The sequence below is a fragment of the Gallinula chloropus genome (assembly GCF_964237585.1).
Source record: "Gallinula chloropus genome assembly, chromosome: 4".
Lineage (NCBI taxonomy): Eukaryota > Metazoa > Chordata > Aves > Gruiformes > Rallidae > Gallinula > Gallinula chloropus.
This window is the reverse complement of record NC_140088.1, coordinates 58,619,271-58,638,345: the sequence shown is the minus strand read 5'-3', so window position 1 is coordinate 58,638,345 and position 19,075 is coordinate 58,619,271. Positions and strand designations below refer to the sequence as shown.

Below are 19,075 nucleotides of genomic sequence, written 5' to 3'. Positions count from 1 at the left end.
GACTGCCATCACTGAGGCCTCCATTTCCTACCTTTGTCAAATTGAAGAAAAATAGAGGAGATGCTAAGCATATACACAACAATAAAAAGCAGAGCACTCTTTCTTTATATACTAGTTTCATGGCATTATTTCTTTGTAAAATGCATTTTTAGCACTTTATGTAATCAACTTCCTGGCCCACACAGAAACATTTCTGAGCTAGAGCTAATGTTCAAGGAAAGGTGATGGTGGTATTTCTCAGTAACAAGGATAGCCACCAAGCAGGAATTGTTACTTGGAGGCAGGGTAAACACTATTTTTGCAGCAATCTGTAATCGATAATAATTAAAGATAGAGCAGATTCTTCAGACAGGACATCAGATGGGCCCTACTGTACCTGGAGGCCTTAATCACCAACACACCTAATCTCTGCCATAATACCATCTCTTAGAGCAGCAGCAATGGTCTTCAACAAAAATTCTTGAACAAGTGGCATATTTAAGAAATCCCAAAAATTTAAAGGAGCAATACCGAGAAGGTAACTAATATACAAACCATTTCTTCCCTCACAATGTCTGCCTAAGTTTTACTGAACGTACCAGCCACTTTGATAACTTCTATGCCCTGATTTGTAGAAGACATTTGTAGCACACATATAAGCAGAAAGCCACCTGATAACAGAAGTTGCTACAAGAAAACGGAAGCTGAGAAAGTAATACAGTAGAAAAAGCACACTCATTTTCCTTGGGTAAGGGTCCACTAAGCCAGGAGTTTCATCCTATTTTATTTCAAAAGGAATTGCAATTTTATTTTCCCAAAGGTATTTCTGGAGAGCTCAACTACTGAAATGGAAATACATTACCATCCTGATGTGTCACCATATTGGCTCTTCTCAACAGTGGAAGATCCGCAATAGTACACTTAAAATTTGAGTGAGCCAGCATATGTGCGTGTAACGTAAAACCCTCAGTGACTGACCACCACAATTCTTGGTAGGTCAAGATCTTCAGCCCCTAAGCATTTACTATAAAATATTTACTTTTAGGGGCAGTTTTACTTGAAAATTACATTATCTTCTAAATTATATTAAATAATCATATTGCTTTACAGTGATAACAGCATTTAAAAGTCTATAGAAAAAAACAGCCCATCACTCTACACTAATTAAAGAGCTATGTTGGTACCTCTAGAAATCTTTTCCCTGGTGTTCACTGGGTAAAGTATTTGAGGATGAGAGCAAAGCAGGAGAGTTACACAGCACTTCTAGAATGCAAACCACTATTTTGGTTTCAAGAAGATTGATGCAAGAGCAGCAATGCTGCCCCAGCAGACATCTGTGCAACTGCTCTGCCCTGCCAACAGCAAAAGTGAAAAGCTGTTCAACATTGAAATTTACTACTTTTGAAGGCCAAACATTTTATAGTAAAATACACAAACTGGCCAGTCAGTGGAAATATTTTCAAGCATTTCAGTGTTTATTTTGAGAATATTTTCCAGCATCAGCTTCCATCAATCTGTTCCTGTCCAGTGTTTCTTAAGAACTAAACTAAACAAAACTACTGTCTGGTAACAGAGAAAAACAATTAGAAACAAGAGACAAGACCTTGAAAAAGGCTATGCCTCATTTTCTAAAGATGGACAGCCAGAATGAAATGTGGTACTTCCTATTTCATACTGAGATTGTCTATGTCATGATATTATCTACTTCATTTAATTACAGGCTGTTTTCAGTTAGTGTTAAAAATACTAATTTAAGCATTAAGTGATTAATCTGTATCCTCTGAGTATGACAGTGTTTTCCCCGAAATGAAGTCTGCTATTCTCAATGTAAATACCAATTTTTCAAGCACAAAGTTTTTAAAACAGGGCTTGATCAAAGACAAAATCACGCCCACATTTGATGTAATGTTCTTCAGTTCCTATTCTACAAAAATGTTAGTTTTGTTGTCTGAAAAACTGCATGGTAGGGAAATAAGTTCCTTAAACTGTTATCTGTATTTCTGATAGGATGTCTGATAAAACAGTCTAAGATATTTATTAATGATTCTCTGTACAAGTATCTCCTACAGACATATCACAAAAGTATCATCTTTGCGTCTTAAGAACATCAATCACCTAAATAATCCTTATCTTAAGGAAAAGTATGCTCAGTAAGCACCATATTCAAGAGATTAGTTTTTTAGGATACCTTTGAAGGCGTCTTTTTTTTTTTTCAAATTTTGTCATTTAAAGTTATGGCAGCTTCCTCAGACTCTTATCAGTCATCTTCCACACAACTGGCAGTTTAAAATATTAACACATGAAGCTACTTTTCCTTTTGCTTTATGACTTTAGGCTACCACACTTTTTAAAGGCAAGGAAATTTTAATCTACTACAGTCCATACAAATTTTAATATAAGCATTGCACCCAGCTGCTGTGATAAAGGAAACATATCTTAAGAGCTGGCCTGAATCAGCAGTTCCCTCCTCTCATTTGGATCCCAAGGAAGATACATATGGTAATCTCACAGCCCACATATGTTGAACATCTTCCTGCGACTGCCTCATGTGGCCACTACCACTTAAACATTAAGCAGCCCCAACATCAAGTGATTTTTCCATGCTTTTGCAGACTGAAATGAGGACTTAACATTACTTATTTAGTAGTAAATACCATTTCTTCACTCTATTTCTTCCTTCATTTGAACGCAATCGTAAGGATTGTTCTATGTAAGAATTTGTAAGAGCATCACATACTTTGAATAGCACTAAAGCAGAACAGTATACAACTCTTCTTGTAACAATTAATTTCTTCTAACAAAGTTCACATCAAAAGCAAATACCTAATACAGTTAAATTAGTTATTTTTAACTTTTACTTCACACAAAAACGTGTACTAATCCTGTTCAAAGCACTGTTATTGCTGTAAAGTTGTATTCTACCTGATGTCTTCTGTGCTCACTCCATCACAAGTCAGCTGTCTTCTATGTATAAGGACTAAAACTCACACTTCTGACTGTTAGCAATTCTGTGTCATTTTTTCATTAGTAACTACTGTGATAAAATCTAAATCTCTGCTTGTATTTGTGTTTTAATATGGTTACAAATAATCCTAGGAGTCCTTTATCTCACAGGATAAAAATTAGTTGGATAATAAATAATAAATCAATAATAAAAATAGTAAAAATTGTTAGATTTTCTAGAAATATGATAATTTTTCACTCATCAGAAGTTGGGAGAGCTGTTATTTTCTGAAATGATAAAAATCAACTTCTATTGCACATTTTCCTCACCTTTTCTGTCTGGTTTGAGGTTCCGATCCACTGGCGGTGGCTCACATTCTGCAACAGGTACCGACCGTCTGGGAGGGGTCTTTGGACTGGACCTGAAACCCATGTGAGCGGGTGGAGGGACTTGCTTTCCAAATAACGGAAAATCAAACGTGCCTGGTGTCATTGGTACATAGTTTGTTTCCTGGATGGCTTCAGTGAAGCTGCTGGAATGCTGTCGTGGAGGAGAGTTGGGATTCATTGGGACATAATTTTCATCTAGTTCTTCACTTGAAACACTTCCCACTGTCAACATGCTTCTGTTTTTCTAGAATTAACATATATTTCCTTTAACAAAATAAGTTATGCAATCAGCTGTGAATCACATGAGTTTTTTAACCTAATCTACTCAGATTAATATATTGTACTGAAACTGAAAATTCACAAACACCGTACCGCTTGCTTTTTCACATGGGAACAAAGAGTACTCAAGCACTGTCACTGCTGCCTCTCATCAGACCAAGTCATACTTACAAAGTGGTTATGGAAGCCCTCCAATGAATTAGATCTGTCATTCGGAAACGTTCGTGGAATATCATAACAGTCTTGAGAACTAATTTCTAAAGAAACAAGAAGAGAAAGTGGCTATTTATCATCCCCGTTCCTGTCACTTGGCACCAGGCATCCAGAATCTGTTGTTATTTACTGTCTGCTTCTGAGAGAACACAAACACACCTCCTGAAGCTGTAGCACACAGATTTTTATCTATAAACTTGAGAGGACTGTGTTCACAAACAAACTCAGCACTCATCAGTCATAACTTGAGGCATTTCATAGTGGCATCTTTCCACAGCAAGAACAGCAGAAGTACTTTTTCCTTTTAAAGAAGCAGCAAAATCTTCCTTTCACTAGGCAGGCGTAAGAATTTAGTGTAAGAGAGGCGTTTGAGATATGAAGCCCTTGTGAAAAACCTATTCTGAAGTAAGCAAACAGCAGATGTAATGTAGGGTCTGGAGAAATATTTTCTGACTGAACCCCCTTCCCTTGGAAAGCTGCTGATTGAACAGAATCCAATCTGTCGCAGGAACAGGCAGCTGCTCTCAGCTCCCCAGTGATGTCTTCAGGGGCTCTCAGTTTGAACAAACTGCTACAGAACCAAAGACCTCTCAATTTTCAGGTTCCTGGCTTTCAGCAATCCACATTAACAACACCCTCAGCTTTTTGGCTGCTTCTCCAGTGGACAGGAGTATTTGTGAGACATCTAGGTCCCAGGTCCTGCTCACCCCATGCAGGAAACAGTCTACCTTACCCTGCAATGAAGCATGCACCTTCCCCTCATGCAAGACAGAAACTGTGGGCAAACTCTGGGCTTCAGCCTCACCTTGCCCTGAAAAAAACTGACATTTTTTCCAAGACTTCCACCTCAGAGGAAAAAAATGCTTCTGCTATTAAATGCCAAATTAAAACTTTATTTTCAGGAAGACTACTTTTCCCGAGGCTGACAATGCTGGCTTTAGCATAGGAGTAACTGACTTACAAGCTTCAAGAAATGAGAGAAAATAAGCAAAGCAAACAAGGTTCTTCAGTTGTGTTGCTCTGTCATTTTACAACACTAACAACCACCACCACTACACTTACCCTACAAAATGAATGACAAACAGGGTAATACTATCTGAGCACCTGTATGATCATGTCCATTCTGTGTATTGCCTCCTCTAAAAGCCCTGCCTCCTTCCTGATTTCAGCATCCCATCCAGGATATAGCACAACGCAGAAAGTTCCCTTTTAAAATCCCCTCTGAACAGTCTTAAATTTCAGTTTACAAATAACACTATAATGCCCACCTGTCTCAGGAACCTCAGCAACAACAGAAAAAAAACCCCTCCTAGCCCAAGAGTGGTTAACAAGATCAGGAGGACTGCTCTCTGTAGCAATAAATATCAGCCTCCCAATCTGTACCTCTTGCTACGCTTCTCAAGTTTAAACCTGAGAGAATAAGAACAGGGGGAAAAAAATATCAAAAACTATAAACAAAAACCTGCCAAAACCCCTGGCAGAGAGAACTCCCAAAACCCACTAAATTCTTTACATAAAAGTAGCTCCACCAGATTTACTAGGATCCAAAATGCTTCCAGCTGCTAAAAAAGAGGAAAAAATACACTAGCACATCTGGAGTGCCAATATTTAGGTGACTGTAAGGGACAACTTGAATTTTACTTAAAAACTACAGTATGCCTACCAATCACATTGAGAGAAATAAAGGTGGATAGCAATGATCAGGGTTGGTCTCAAAGCTCTGGGTATGCATGAGTCCCACTGATCTTCATGAAACATTTTCAGCTTCTGCAGATTTGGGCCACTACATGCTAACCTTACTTTGGTCACTCTAAAAGACTGAACACAGTAGTACTGAACTCAGCCATACGAGCTTATTAGCAAAAAAGAGATGATTAGTTCTTCATCGCTCTTTTCTAAAGACAAGTTACAACATCTAGGTCTTCAAACGTTTTTAGCTAAGATTGAATGCCACGGTGCAATATATACCCCTTATTAACGTTCTGTGCTTTGCTGTTCTGATGCTTTTCATTAGTAACCTCCTCTGTTTCCTCTTTCTCACATACTTTGATCACTCAGACCACAGACTACTTTGTGAAATGCTACATGCTTGTTTGTAAAGGCTAGAAATGCCCCTCCTATGATTCATCCCTCATACCATTCATAACAAATCATTCATCACAAGACTACATCCTTTAACACAGAAAAAATCTGGAAGAGGAGAATAAAACATAGAATACTGACCTTTCCGAAAGATATTCAGATCTACAGTTGAAATGGTATTGCTGCGTGAGGGGGGCATTCCTGCTGTAGGGATGCAATAGCTACTGTCAGTGTCTGAAGCAGTGCGACTAATGCTACATGTTTCCACAGGAGATCGATCTGCAGCATGGTGAGGTTTTGGTGGCCGAGGCGGAGGAATATCTGGAATAGTCTCCAGTTTTGAAGTCTGAGACAGCGTTCCCTCTGGAAAAGTTCGTGGAATCTGGTAAGTACCTCCAGGTGTGGGGGGAATGTCATAGCTAATGGAGATGTGTCTCATCTGTGCGTCTAATAAAGACGCTGCTGACGGGGTATTGAAAACTTGTTGCTCTCCCTCTGCATCAGTCCCAGATGGAGACGCTGCCTTCGGTAAAACATCCTGTGAGTAACTCCTCGGCAGGTTATAAAGGCTGCAGTCTGCCAGAGTCAGTCCAGTACGAGAAGGTGGAGAGTCATAGACACCTTGCTGCTGAAAGAAGCCATTCACAGCATGCTTGCTCGCTGATGGAGCAGGATTTTTGTGGGAGGGCACGTTATCATTGCAGTCTGTTTCAGAAGAGCTGGATTTTGTTGAGTCAGCATGAGATCTACACATAAGATTGTAAGATTAAAATGTTGACAAACATATAAAGAAAAACAAACACCACAAATAATAAGAACAGAATTTCAAATGTAAATAACTAGAGTCTATCAGTTTCTTCCAATTTTTTTTAATGAAATGCAGGAATTAAAATTATTAAACAAACAGTTGTACTTAAAGAAGATCCTAAATAACTTAAAAACATACAAATCCATGCATGAGAAACAAGTAACACAAGCGTGGAGCTTTAGCAGCAGCTAAACAAGAAGTTGATGTTTCATAAAGCACATGATTTCCACACTGCCAACTTGGAACAGTTTGTTAGGGGGCTGGTGGATATTTGTTTTTTTTTTTTCTTCTCCAAACCCATGCTGCAACCCAGCACATTTTAATAACACTATTACAGGTAAAATGACACACTCCTTAGGTTTATGGTACTTGCTAGTTTTAATCAGGATGGGGATAAAAGTTAGAAGAAAAAATACAACTGCTGTACCACCCTTAGGCACATGCCTTAGGTTATCTACTGACTATATAAAACCGGTTCAAAACACATGAAGGAGAGAGAAATAACAGATAATAACAGAAATAGGGAGGGAGATAGCAAGGTCTTTGGAGAGAAAAAAAATAATCCATAGGATGTATATGCAACAGAGTGCTTTTGGCTTGAATGTAACTTAAGACAGCGTTAGACAAAATTGCATAGTAGTTTTCCTTTAATTTCTTCGGAAAATCCATCTTTTATAAGAGTAACACTCAAACACTAACCAGTACTAGTAAATGTGTATTGAGCGTAAACACACTGCTTTTTTTTTTGTAAACCTCCCCAGTTACATTGCTTCCAGGCAGAGAAATTCTGTTATCAGTCTGACTCCTTGCTTAAATGAAAGTGAAGACAGTGGCAAAATACTGACTCAGGTGGAGTTAATGCAGTCTGTATACTTTTTGATAATCATACCATCATGTTTCCCATTTTCTTTAGCATAATACCATACCATTGTGTTAATTTATACAAACATATGGCAATTATTACAGCATGCATGTGTATCAATGAACAGATTCTATACTGTTCTATCAGGTAACCAGAGCATGCAGTTTACAAAGTTTCTGAGAAATAAATTAGATTAAAATCAACAGCATGACTACCACAAGAAGCATTTTCCACTCCCACCCTCTTATTTTAAGAGACTTTCTACCTCAAAGTGATCACAACCAGAATTTTATTATTCGAATTTCAATTTGTTAGTAAGATCACACAAAACTCTTTAAGGAACAGCTGGATGCATCTCCCAGGGTACTGGTAACCTGAGGAGAAAGGAAGCCAGTTTCGCTATTCATTTAGGTTTCCTCTGCAGTCATTGGGGAAATGGAGACTGTGTGAAACACAATCTGTTCTTCTTAGATATCCATCTAAAACCGACGAATCACTCCCAAAGTGCCTCTCTGCCAGCTATCAAGGGAATCGAGGTGATCAGCTTAGACTGGACATCTGCAGTCAAGAAAGATGTCACTCACCCAACAACCAACTGGGTTTTGTTCTTTTAATAGAAGAGATACAATCTTCCATCAGTCCAAGCAGCTTCTAAGAGTTCTTCTCTAGCTTTACTTATATCACCTTTTCTATAGGCTTGTTATTAAGGTTTTTTGGTGTTCGGTGGGTTTTGTTTGGTCTCGGTTTGGTTTTTTTCCATTAGAAAAAGTGCATAGATTTCAGTTCTGTCTCAGTGGTTGGAATTGGCTCTAAACCTTGATCTGCATTTAGTTTAACAGACCCCCACAAAAAAAGAAGAGAATGTTCTCATGAAGTGTTTATATTCTTGGCACAACCAAGGAAGTGAAACTTCTTACATTCTTTATGATGCTGACCATCAAAATCATACCTCTTGTTGGCCAACAGTTTCCTTCCTTTGCCTCAGAGACTCAAAAATTCACAAGGGAACCACTGGAAGTTTAACACACTTGCAAAAAAATAGAGCACGTGGCACTGAAGGAACAACATGAGGCTGCAGAGTGCATAAGAATTGTGAATACACCATATGACTAGTAACACCTTGAGCTTAGCTCCTGCTGCAGCCCTGACCAAACCCTTCAAGGAGCAAGGAGTTCCTCACTTTCTAGACGTACTCTACTAGCCCCGTGTTATTCATTCAGACCAAAGTCCCAGCAAAGCTCACATGCGTTTTACAGAAGCAAGGACTGTGATCTGTAACATCAGGCAGCCTAGAGAAGCTGGACACCGACATTTCTCTTACAAAAACATTCAGGAGATGCAACTAAAGCATAAAATGCAACAACAGCACACGTATGATGACAGTGTTTGATGACAGTGTTTAAGGACCACCACTAATATGTAAGCAACAAATGCTATCATTTTAAAATTTAGTTGTTTTCACGGATCTAAGTGAATGCTGATATTTCTTTCTTGATCACAAGCACTTGTCAAAACAGAAGACTTTAAAAAACAGTGATACATGAGGCAACCAGACCTGTCATGTTCTTAGCTGATGGCAACAACTTAACATTTCTCATTATTAGAGGGCCTTTCTAATTTACTTCACGTTTTCAGGAGTAATTCACTACATGTTTTTAAAGTACTATTTTGGAACCAACTTCTTATTCTATTGAAATAGTTTTCAAAATACGAATGGATTCTAACCAATCTGATTTTGCAAGACCAAAAACTTTGAAGGCAGTCTGAAAAATGAACCAAGAAAGCAGCTTGTGCCAAAATGAAGACAGGGAATTCGGCCTCTGAAGTTTAATTTGTTTTCATAATTCATTATTAATCACTGCTCATAAGAACACCAAGTCCAATGCTGAAATTCTACAATGCATCTACAATGCATAGTTGATTGATGTTACCTCAAGGAAATTTAGGTCAAGACTAGAGTTCAGGGACAAAGTTTACTTCTGCTTTTTCTGTTTTTTTTCTTTAGAAAAGGATTTCACATGAAGGATGATTAATGACTTCTGCACTCAAAGTTACCAGAAAATTTTCATTGTTCCCACACACTTCAAAACAGCTCAATTAAAACAGTTAAATAAGTATTAATGTGTTTTTACACCTCAGTTTAAAACGATGGCAAAGTCGGATATAACACAATGAAAACTCCTCACTATTCATAACCAGAGAATGACTGTGCCATGAATTCAGTGTTATCACACGTGGGCATCACACATCTGCAAGTTACACCAAGTGCCTGAACTATTCCTTCCTCAGTGCTACGACTGGCAATCTCTTCCCACACAGCCTGCTGATCTACAAGGACTGGACATTAAGCTGCATTAGACAAGAGGTGGGGTATTGACATTGGGGACGCCAAATAAAAAGCCTGCCTCTCCATACTAAAAGCTACTTATTGACAGAGACCTAAGGGGGAAAAAAAGTTGTAAAAGTGTTTTAATCTGAGGGATAATCCTCCCGTTTTTGAATATGCTGCATTCAGTCTGGCTTGACCACTCATCCTTTCGAGCCGATTCTTTTTCTAATCTGCAGGAACGGATATGACTGATAACAGAATACTGTGAACAAAGTGGCAGCAAAATTGCTTGTGTGACAGCAATCTGGGACAGAAAGAGCAAGCATAGTAAAAATGTGGGCAGATAAAAAAATAACCCAGCTCTATTTCCAGAAAACAGTGGCCAAAGTTACACAGCTTTTCTGTTAAAACTCACAGAACACCATGCAAGACGCATCTCAAACAAACAGTATTTTCAGACAAGTTAATGGCTCTGTGATTAATTTCTCACACACGTCCCAAGAATGGCTACCGTTCACTCACTGCAGTGGAATCTTTTTACTTTCAAAATCTTCTAATAGCAGGTATTCCTGCCCTTCTTCGGAGAGAAAGGGTGACCCTTGGCTGGTTCATCAACATAGGAAAGATGAGGAAGACAGTGTTTAGTATTGCAATATACCTCAAATGAGCCAGAAAAATAGGGGTTTTGTAAACAGCCTTTGGCTACATTTTCTCATTTTGGATCCAAATACAAACCTTAAAATCTCACTGAAAATTACAGTCAAACAATGCTCTCTAGTCAACAGTGGTCAAGGCATAAAACTATTTTAGACAAAAGCCAGCACCATTATTAAAGCTGCAAGCGCTGAGTCCAAGATATTCCCACAACTGTATGTGGTGCATTGCATGACACCATAATGAAGCATTTAAAAATTCTTTGTTCATTCTGAAATACCACAATTCTTACAAATTTCAAAAAGGCAGCTCTGATACTTCTGTTTCAGTTACCCACCTCACTTGAAAAAGAATCTGAAAGCCTTGAAATCAAATTCAGTGGTTCCCAGATTATCTATAAAGTTACATGCAAAAATTGAACAGAAAATGCTGACTCTGCATATTGGAAACTTTAAAGCCTAAAAGGAAAATGTCATAGAAATAAGCCATTTAATTAAGAATACCTGCCTATTTAATTACATCTATTAAGCTTTGCACTTTAAGGAAAAAAGGTTTTATGAATTACACAGGTACATTGTTCCAAGTCGGGAAATTAATAGGACAATGATGCAGACATTTAATTTTTCCTTTGTACGTAAGGATGTGGATTGAGGTAGCACACAGACTGCCCCCTAACCAGTGATCTTAGTAGCATGGTATGCAGATATACGAAACCCTAATTCCATAAGAAAAGATCTATGACCGCTAGACTCTGTCCCAAATCCAGCAGAATACCTACTGTAACAGACATGAAACATTACAAGTCCTTTTAGGTGGAACCAAAACTACAGCATAAGTATTATTCTGAATTTTCATTACAGCCTTTTTAATAAAAGAACACAACTACTTAGTGCATTTAGTTAAATATCATATGCTAAGTCCATTAATTTTGACAATGCCAATGTTTTACTGTCTTCAAATTCTCTTATAGAAGTGTCATTTATTTAAATAATTTCTACACTCCCAAAGACTTTGTTCAGTTCTTGCTTGGTTCCCTCAGCATTTTATCTCCATTGGACCCCCCGCCTTCCCCAACACCTGAGTGCCTTCCCTTCTCTGTTACCAGTGTCTTCCTCAACAAATTTTGCAGCCTATTCATGAACTCTGTACCTTGCCACCTTTTGTGCCACCTTTTATTATCTCCTCAGAATTTACTTCCTCTACTACTTCCTCTACAAGTGGGTTACACTCGTCACACAACTCTGGAAATCAGGTCAGAAAGACTATTACACATCCCAACCTTCATCGTTCCTAAAAACACGCTTCATCCACTCTGTGCCCATCCCTTGCAGAAGCAAACGGGCACTCAGACACATGTCTGATGAGCCACAGTACTGAAATGAGAAGTCAGGAACGCTCTGCCAAGCTGTTTTGGAAATAATACCAAAATTTTTGATAGCTTTTTGCAGGAAGGGTGACATACCTGTCGGGCACCATCAGCTTCTAAACATCACTAAACCTTGATGCTTTTAACACTGAGAAAGCAGACAGTGGGTTTCCCCTTCTTTTGCAGGAGTCTTCGGGGCATGCCATGCTCCCCACTACCTGCACATTCCGTACTCTGGGGGAACTATAGGCTCATTCCTGCATTTTATAAGCAAGATTGTAAAGGGTGGATGCTTTTCTACTGTGTAATCATCAGTAAACAGAGCAGGAAACTCCTCAGGCACAACAGAGCAAGATAAAAATGCCAAGGGAGCAGAGAACACATGGCACAGGTAAAACTGGCAGAGCATCAAGGTGTTGATGAAGGAGGCACCAGCACTAAAAGGTATGGCCCTAAGGGAGTATGTGAAATACTCACGAAAACACTTTCAAAAGCAGCTTTCCTCAGCCTTCCACATACTTGTCTGCACTCACAAAAAGAACATGAGGTTTTGTTTGGTTTTTCTGGAAATACTCCAGCAGTTTTTATTTTAAATTACTGCAGAAAATAAGTTTGCCATGAAGTTCTCCCACAGAATCCTCAAGGTTGGAAGGGACCTCTTGAGATTATTTGGTCCAGCTCTTCCAATATCTCTAACCAAAGCCAACTTCAAGCGAGGTGATGCTCTTCAGGAGCTTGTCCAAATTTATTTGTTTTTAGTTGCTGGGGTTCCTTTTTAAATCTCAGAGGACAGAGATTCCACTCAGCCCCTGGGCAGTCTGCTCCAGGGATGGCCACCATGACCCATTCTGAAAAAACATAGTATTTCCCAGGTAACTACTATAAATACCCCATCCTTCTCTGCAGGAGGAGCTATTTAGGTCAGAAGTAGCAGTTAAAGATGAACATTGAATTCGATAGACATTCTCAATTCCTTCCTTAAAATTTCCTTTTGGACAGTTCTCTTTAGAACTGACTGTCTGGGCACTGTTGATTCAGTAAGAGATAAGGCTTTTTTCATCTTGTTTTTAAACCTCTGTTATTTAGAAAAAGTTAAAAATCAGGATACAGAAATTGAGTGCTTTAAGTCTCCTACGTTCTTAGTTACTATGAAAAAAATAACTTTTACTCTTGCTTGAGAGCCTGAACCAAGTTAGTAACAGTCAACAAATCCCATCTGAGGAATACTATGTTCAGTGATATAGCAGGTGATAAATATCTGCACCTCACTGAATCCCTTCTATGAAAGCTTTAACACCAGAAGGGAGAACAACTAAATCTCTAGTTTTTTCTGGTCCTAGACTAGACTAAACATACTTCACTGTGGCTAAAAAGGGTACCTTTCTGCTCCATGCCACACATCACTCCAAGCTACAATTAAATGCTTGGACCACTGCATTTATCTGATACTTCATACTTGCTATGGCTGACCACAGTTTTAAAGAACACAGTATGGGTCTAGTGCTGATCAAACAACTCAAACATTACTGCAAAAAGTTCAAAGCATAGAAGGAAAAGCAGCAAAAGAAACCGTCAGCTTCCCCCCAACAGATGTGCAACCAAATGTTCAGTGACTCAGTAGTAAAAAAAAAAAATTAAAAAGTACTTTTGGCTCAAACATTCTTGACCTGTAATACAAGTAAGTGTTAGTAAGGAAAAATTGTCACTTACCTCATAGGTTCAGGTTTTTTACTTTGACAGTTTATTAGCAGTAGGTAGTCTTGAGGATCTTCTTGACCAGAGGAAGACTCCAGTGGGGGGATGTTAATAAGCTGGTATGGAGGAGGTAGGGAAGATTCTGCTTGCATGGAAGGTGGTGAAGTGTTGACGGGCAAAGGTAACTCAGCAGACGGTTGTAACGGATTGACTGCTGGCTTCACAGCATCTGCAAACATAGAAACAAAGGATGCTTTTGACAAAGAAGAAATAGTCTTATACAAATTTATTAACTGAGGATGAGAAGAGTCAAGGGTCATGTCAGTGGACATAAGAACATCAGAATATTAATGTTTATTTCAGAGTATTTACCTATAAATCTTTATAATCTCTTTATATTTTTTCAAACGGTAATCAATTTTGTAAGTATGCCTTGGAAACAGAGGTTATGTCTTATTTAATAATTTGTTTAACCTGTTTTCTGGTCACAGAAACAACAAAGGTGCTGACAGCTGCAGTGAAGACAACTAAGAACACAATCTGTTGTTTTAATCAAGAGCAAACAAAGGCCCAGAGGTTATTACTCAAATATGGTAGGCTGAGTCAGCACTTGCACATTTTCATCTCTTTTTGACCAAGGTCACTTCAACAGTTGAGATTAGTCACCGGCCAAGAACTGGCCCCTCTGAATATCTGAAAAGCAACAGGAAAAGCAATGCTTTTGGAATGGAACACCCCTTACACCTATAATGGTAATGCAGAGGTACGCGAGGGACCACGTTCTACTCAAGTCTCCTCGCCACACACCCCCAGTTTTGGTGCAATAAATTAAGTAATTATGGTTTGTTCGTGTTATTTAGTTTGGTGAGTTATTTGGTGTTGGGTTGGGTTTTTTTGGGGGGGGGCGGGGGAGAGGAAAAGGTGGGGGTTTTGCTTGAGAGGGTTTTTTTAAATAACCATGTCTTTTTATTTCTTATCCAATTCCTATTCACAGACATTCTAGAGTATGTCATTTTTTCCTTCCAAATACATATATATCCTCACTATTAAATTATCTGGGAGACTGGAAAATATTGGCACTGTCAAACATTAAACCATCATGTAACTTTTTCATAGTTTTAATGATACATTGAGTAAGAACAACATAATTAAGCAAATTGTTCCTCAATTATCAAGGCTCCCTTGTACTTGCAACTCATTGTACATTACAATTTGCACAGCCCAAGAATGGACGCTGATTATTAGCACTGTTTAAATGAACGTATTATTACCCAATGCAGACTGCTTCTGTTAGGCTTACAGGCCAGCTATGCACTACAAAGTAACTTCAACAAGCTTCTGCTTCCCAGCACTATCCTGGGAAGAACCAGGTGAACAGACCAGAACATAGCCCAGCTGCTTCCAGTTCTGTGTACATGAGGTATGAGTGATTTAGATGTGGATATAGGAACAGCAGTACTTGCTTTGAACTCTCATGGCACTTACACAGGCTCAGAAATTAAATCCCACCACACCCATGTGGGTGGAATATGTCTAGGTGTATGAAAATTCCTCAACTCAACCTACCTGAAAAGGTAGGATAACCTAAAAAAAAAGTTTTAGAAGAGGTTGTGCCTGACCTATCCATCAAACTAGCTCACAGAACAAAGACAAAACCAGACCTCATCCAAGGATCACACACACACAAAATGTCTTTTTCACTACACGTTATGACATTAAAATATATGAACAATCTTCTATTATTTAGGAATTTCAAGAACTTGAGGGAGCCTATTTGAAGGCTGATATTTCTTCATTCTGATGAAGAAATTTCTTCATACTGTTATTTCTTCATTCCTAATCTTAGAGTTCAATACCAGGAATAGAGAGGTGCCTGAACAGACCTACCAGGCATATATTTCCTGCTCCTGGAAAAAAGATTAGTTGGAGAAAGGCCAAGTAGATCTCTGTCCTGTCCCTTCCAGAACTGAGAAATGCAAGTAAAATGGCACAGGAGCAAGAGCAAAGATGAAAAGTTTCCTGCCAGATACACTATTATTCTTTGGCCCCACTTACAGTCAAGATCCTCAAGGGCTTCAGTGTATCACAATCCCCACCCCTGCTCCTTGTCCCTGACTACACAAGACTTTTACGTCACTAAATCTGCTTGGTGCCAAGTTCGCACAAGGGGAGAATAAAGAAATCAAACAGGATGTCCCTGAAGCTTCCAGGGAAGACGGGTGTGTCAATTAGACCACAGGTAGTCAGGAGAGCCCAACAGGTACCTAGTAAGATGCATGCCTATGCGAGGCTGATGCATTTTAACAAACCATGCACTAGCATTCCCAGGAAGAGTAACAAGACTCAAGGGTAATTTTCCAGGGAAAAATACAGTCAAGAAGCATGAAAGACCATCAATGTCCACCAAGTTCAGAAAAAGAAACTTTCCTTTCTTGGGGGAGTAAGAAAAAAAAAAGTGTGTGAGAACAAAAAAGAACTTCAAGGCTGGCTGTAATTTGTAACCAGTGAAATGAGGCAAGGGGGTGACGACCATTAGGCTAAATACACTGGCTCAGATGGGCAGTCTCTGAAGCACACAATGCTGTCTCCAATGGCGGTCTGTTGCAGACAGGCTGAGCACAGGCTGCAAGGCAAGCCTTCTACAGGGCCCCCAGCTTCCAGGCACCCTAGTGCAGGGGCTGCATCCACAGCCCGTGCTGAGCAGCCTCTGACAAACTTTCCTCTGCATTTGTCCTACCCCTTCTGGGGACATTGAAGTTTTTGACCTCTACTACCATTCCGTGGCAGTGAGCTGCACACCTAACGACGTGTGGCATGAAGAAATGCTTAGTTTTGTTTTAAAACTGCTGCCTGATATTTTCATTTGATATCCTTCAGCTCCCATCTCTAGAGAAACAGTGAACAATTGCCTCCAATATTCCCAACCTTACACAACTTTGTCAGAGCTTTTCTGATTTGGTGCTACTTAATTTTTCTTGGTACAAAAGCCTTTTGGCTGCAGATCCTTTCTCCCTTCACCCTCACCTTTCTGAGCTCTACTAATCCCTTCCTGGGAAGAGAAACTAACTATTACATAAAATGCACAAAAAAAAATCTGGGACACACTTAACGGCTTCACAAAGGTATTGATTCATTCTGTTCCTAACCATTAGCCTTTTGATTGTTACTGTGTATTAAAGGTGACACTGTTCAACTATCCAGAAGGTTTATGATCTCCAAGCAAAGATTTAGGGCCCATAGATCTTAGTTGATCGTTAGGGATACTTTCCTTGTGATCAACTGCCTCACTTATTGACACATACACTTGACAAAAGTCCTGCTACAGATCTGTTGGGGATGTGTGTGTGGTTTAGCTGGGATCTCTCTCTGCACTGGACAGAGCACTAAACTATCAAAGAACAACTTTCTGATTTGAAATTCATCCTCATTTGTATTTTGTATGTGTTCACTAGTGTAGCTTAATGCCTGATTTAAAGAGCAACTGAACTCAGTCTAAAGGACTTCGCTGCTGTGCTACTTACTTATTTCACACATTCAAGCTACTTCAAATTTGACTACAAAGAAAGCAGTAACATTTATGACTTTCATCACTGAGCAAACGAATGCTCTTTGCCTATCTCTACCCTCTCAAATATTCTCTTTAGCCATGTACTTCAGAAGCTGATATGAAGAGTTTCTCCCAGGAGCCTATTACGATTTCAAAGAGTACAGTCACCAACTTGCTCCACTTTGGACTAGCAGATTTTTAGGGAAGGGGTCATCTGCACACCAAAGAGCCTTATAAGTCATTTGGTTTGTTCCCAGAACTCAGACACTCGGACTGCTTTGAAATAACTGGGAGCTGGAAAAACATCCAGAATATTTAACATGCAAATGAGCATAACAAGAATCCTATTTTGTTTTTATAATTCCTGCATTCAGTACAGCTAGAATAAGCAGCTTTCTCAAAATAGGACAAGAGGTTTATCTTTTATCAGTTGGTTTGTTAAGAGTAGATACAGTCATCATTTTGACTAGAACTTATACTTGTTTCCCCTCATACAAAAATGGTTATTTGCTTCACTAATAAAACACTCATAAAATTAATGAGCTAGAAAGATTTTCTGAACTCGAGTAATAAAAGGCTCCCCCTCTTCCTTCGTAACTACATAAAGAGTCTTTATGCCACACATTCCTGTATCTGTGCTTCATGAACAATCTAGAAGATTTGAGTGTGGAAGTTTGCATGAAGGGTTGGTTTTGTGTTTTCTTTTGGCTTTTTTAATTGAGAGCAAAATTTAATTGTTTTCTACAGCATGATGTATAGTCTCTTAATATTCTAATTATGTAAATACTTGAAATGTTCTCATAGTGAACAAAACACAGAAGCCTCATTACAGCAAGCATTTCTTTAAATGTCAAACTTGCAATCAAAGAAAAAGCATTCTTTGCAGATCGTAGGTAGACTAAAATAGAAACGGGGGTTTTCCCATTGTAACAGTGAATCAGCAACAGATAGGCAATCGTGTGATTCTACTGTTCCTCTGAGATGCTTTGTTCAAACCATTTACTCTGATGTAGACATTATTAAAACAACCAGTGGCCAACAAAATATTAAAGTAATAACCTTGAACAAAAATTCACAGATAAAAGAGTGTGAGCCATAATTTAAAAACTCTTCACTTTAATCCTTATAAAGATTTTTGGGTTTGTTTTAAATTAAGTCTGTTAAGTCATTATCTGTGCATCTTAATGTAATGAGATACATCCTGCAATACAGTACTGGAGTTTCCTTTTGGTGTCAGCTTCTACATGGTCTCAAGTGACAGAGCCTGGAATCAAAGGGTGACACTCGTGCACGTGCACACAGACAGCACAAGCGTGCGCATGCTGACAGGCACAGGCAAACAAGCCCTTGCTCTGTTCAGGTACTTAACACTCAATAGATGTGAGCCAGGTCCAGCATTACAGTAAGGAGCTTTTAAGTTATAATAAGAACTCAGGCACTCCTGAAGCATCCAGAATCATCTGCAGATGTTTTGCTTGCCAGCAAGGGAGCTGCTAGTCTGGGTTTGGTTTCCAGCATAAGTGTTCACCTTAGAATCAATATGAAATCTCTACAGTGAGCCTCAATTCTGAAGCTTTCTGCTGTACCCAGAGAACACCTTTACAAGTACTGCAATAAAAAGTTCCTGTGCATTTCCAAATTTGTTTTCTTAGTTTACTGTAATCTCAAAGTGTCTCTCTTTTTCTGAAGGCACACAAGATACCATATTTAAAGAACACTAGTGAAGAGTTCAGCAGTTACTCATTTCACATTATGTTCAGAACAACTCTGCTTCCTGCACCTGAACTTAAGACATGACTTCTTCAAGTTCCGATCACCTGCTGAAGATTAGGGCTTTTGCAGCTGACATCTAAAATTTAGTACTTACTATCTGCAGTTCACATGTCATTCTAAACCACACCTTTGGTTACCCATGCAAAATTTCTCAG

The 19,075-nt window shown here is 38.9% G+C and overlaps 1 protein-coding gene across 2 annotated transcripts in view; it reads right to left on the bottom strand.

Annotated features, from left to right (window-relative positions):
• GAB1 (GRB2 associated binding protein 1) overlaps positions 1-19,075 on the bottom strand; it is a 99,627-nt gene that overhangs the window by 17,012 nt on the left and 63,540 nt on the right. For both annotated transcript variants that reach the window (XM_084262763.1, XM_084262764.1), the window contains exons 3-6: positions 13,616-13,829; positions 6,028-6,632; positions 3,763-3,848; positions 3,253-3,556 (exon numbers count right to left, since the gene is read on the bottom strand). In XM_084262763.1, the coding sequence (XP_084118889.1) occupies positions 3,253-3,556; positions 3,763-3,848; positions 6,028-6,632; positions 13,616-13,829 (1,209 nt within the window). The remainder of the gene's footprint in view (positions 1-3,252; positions 3,557-3,762; positions 3,849-6,027; positions 6,633-13,615; positions 13,830-19,075) is intronic.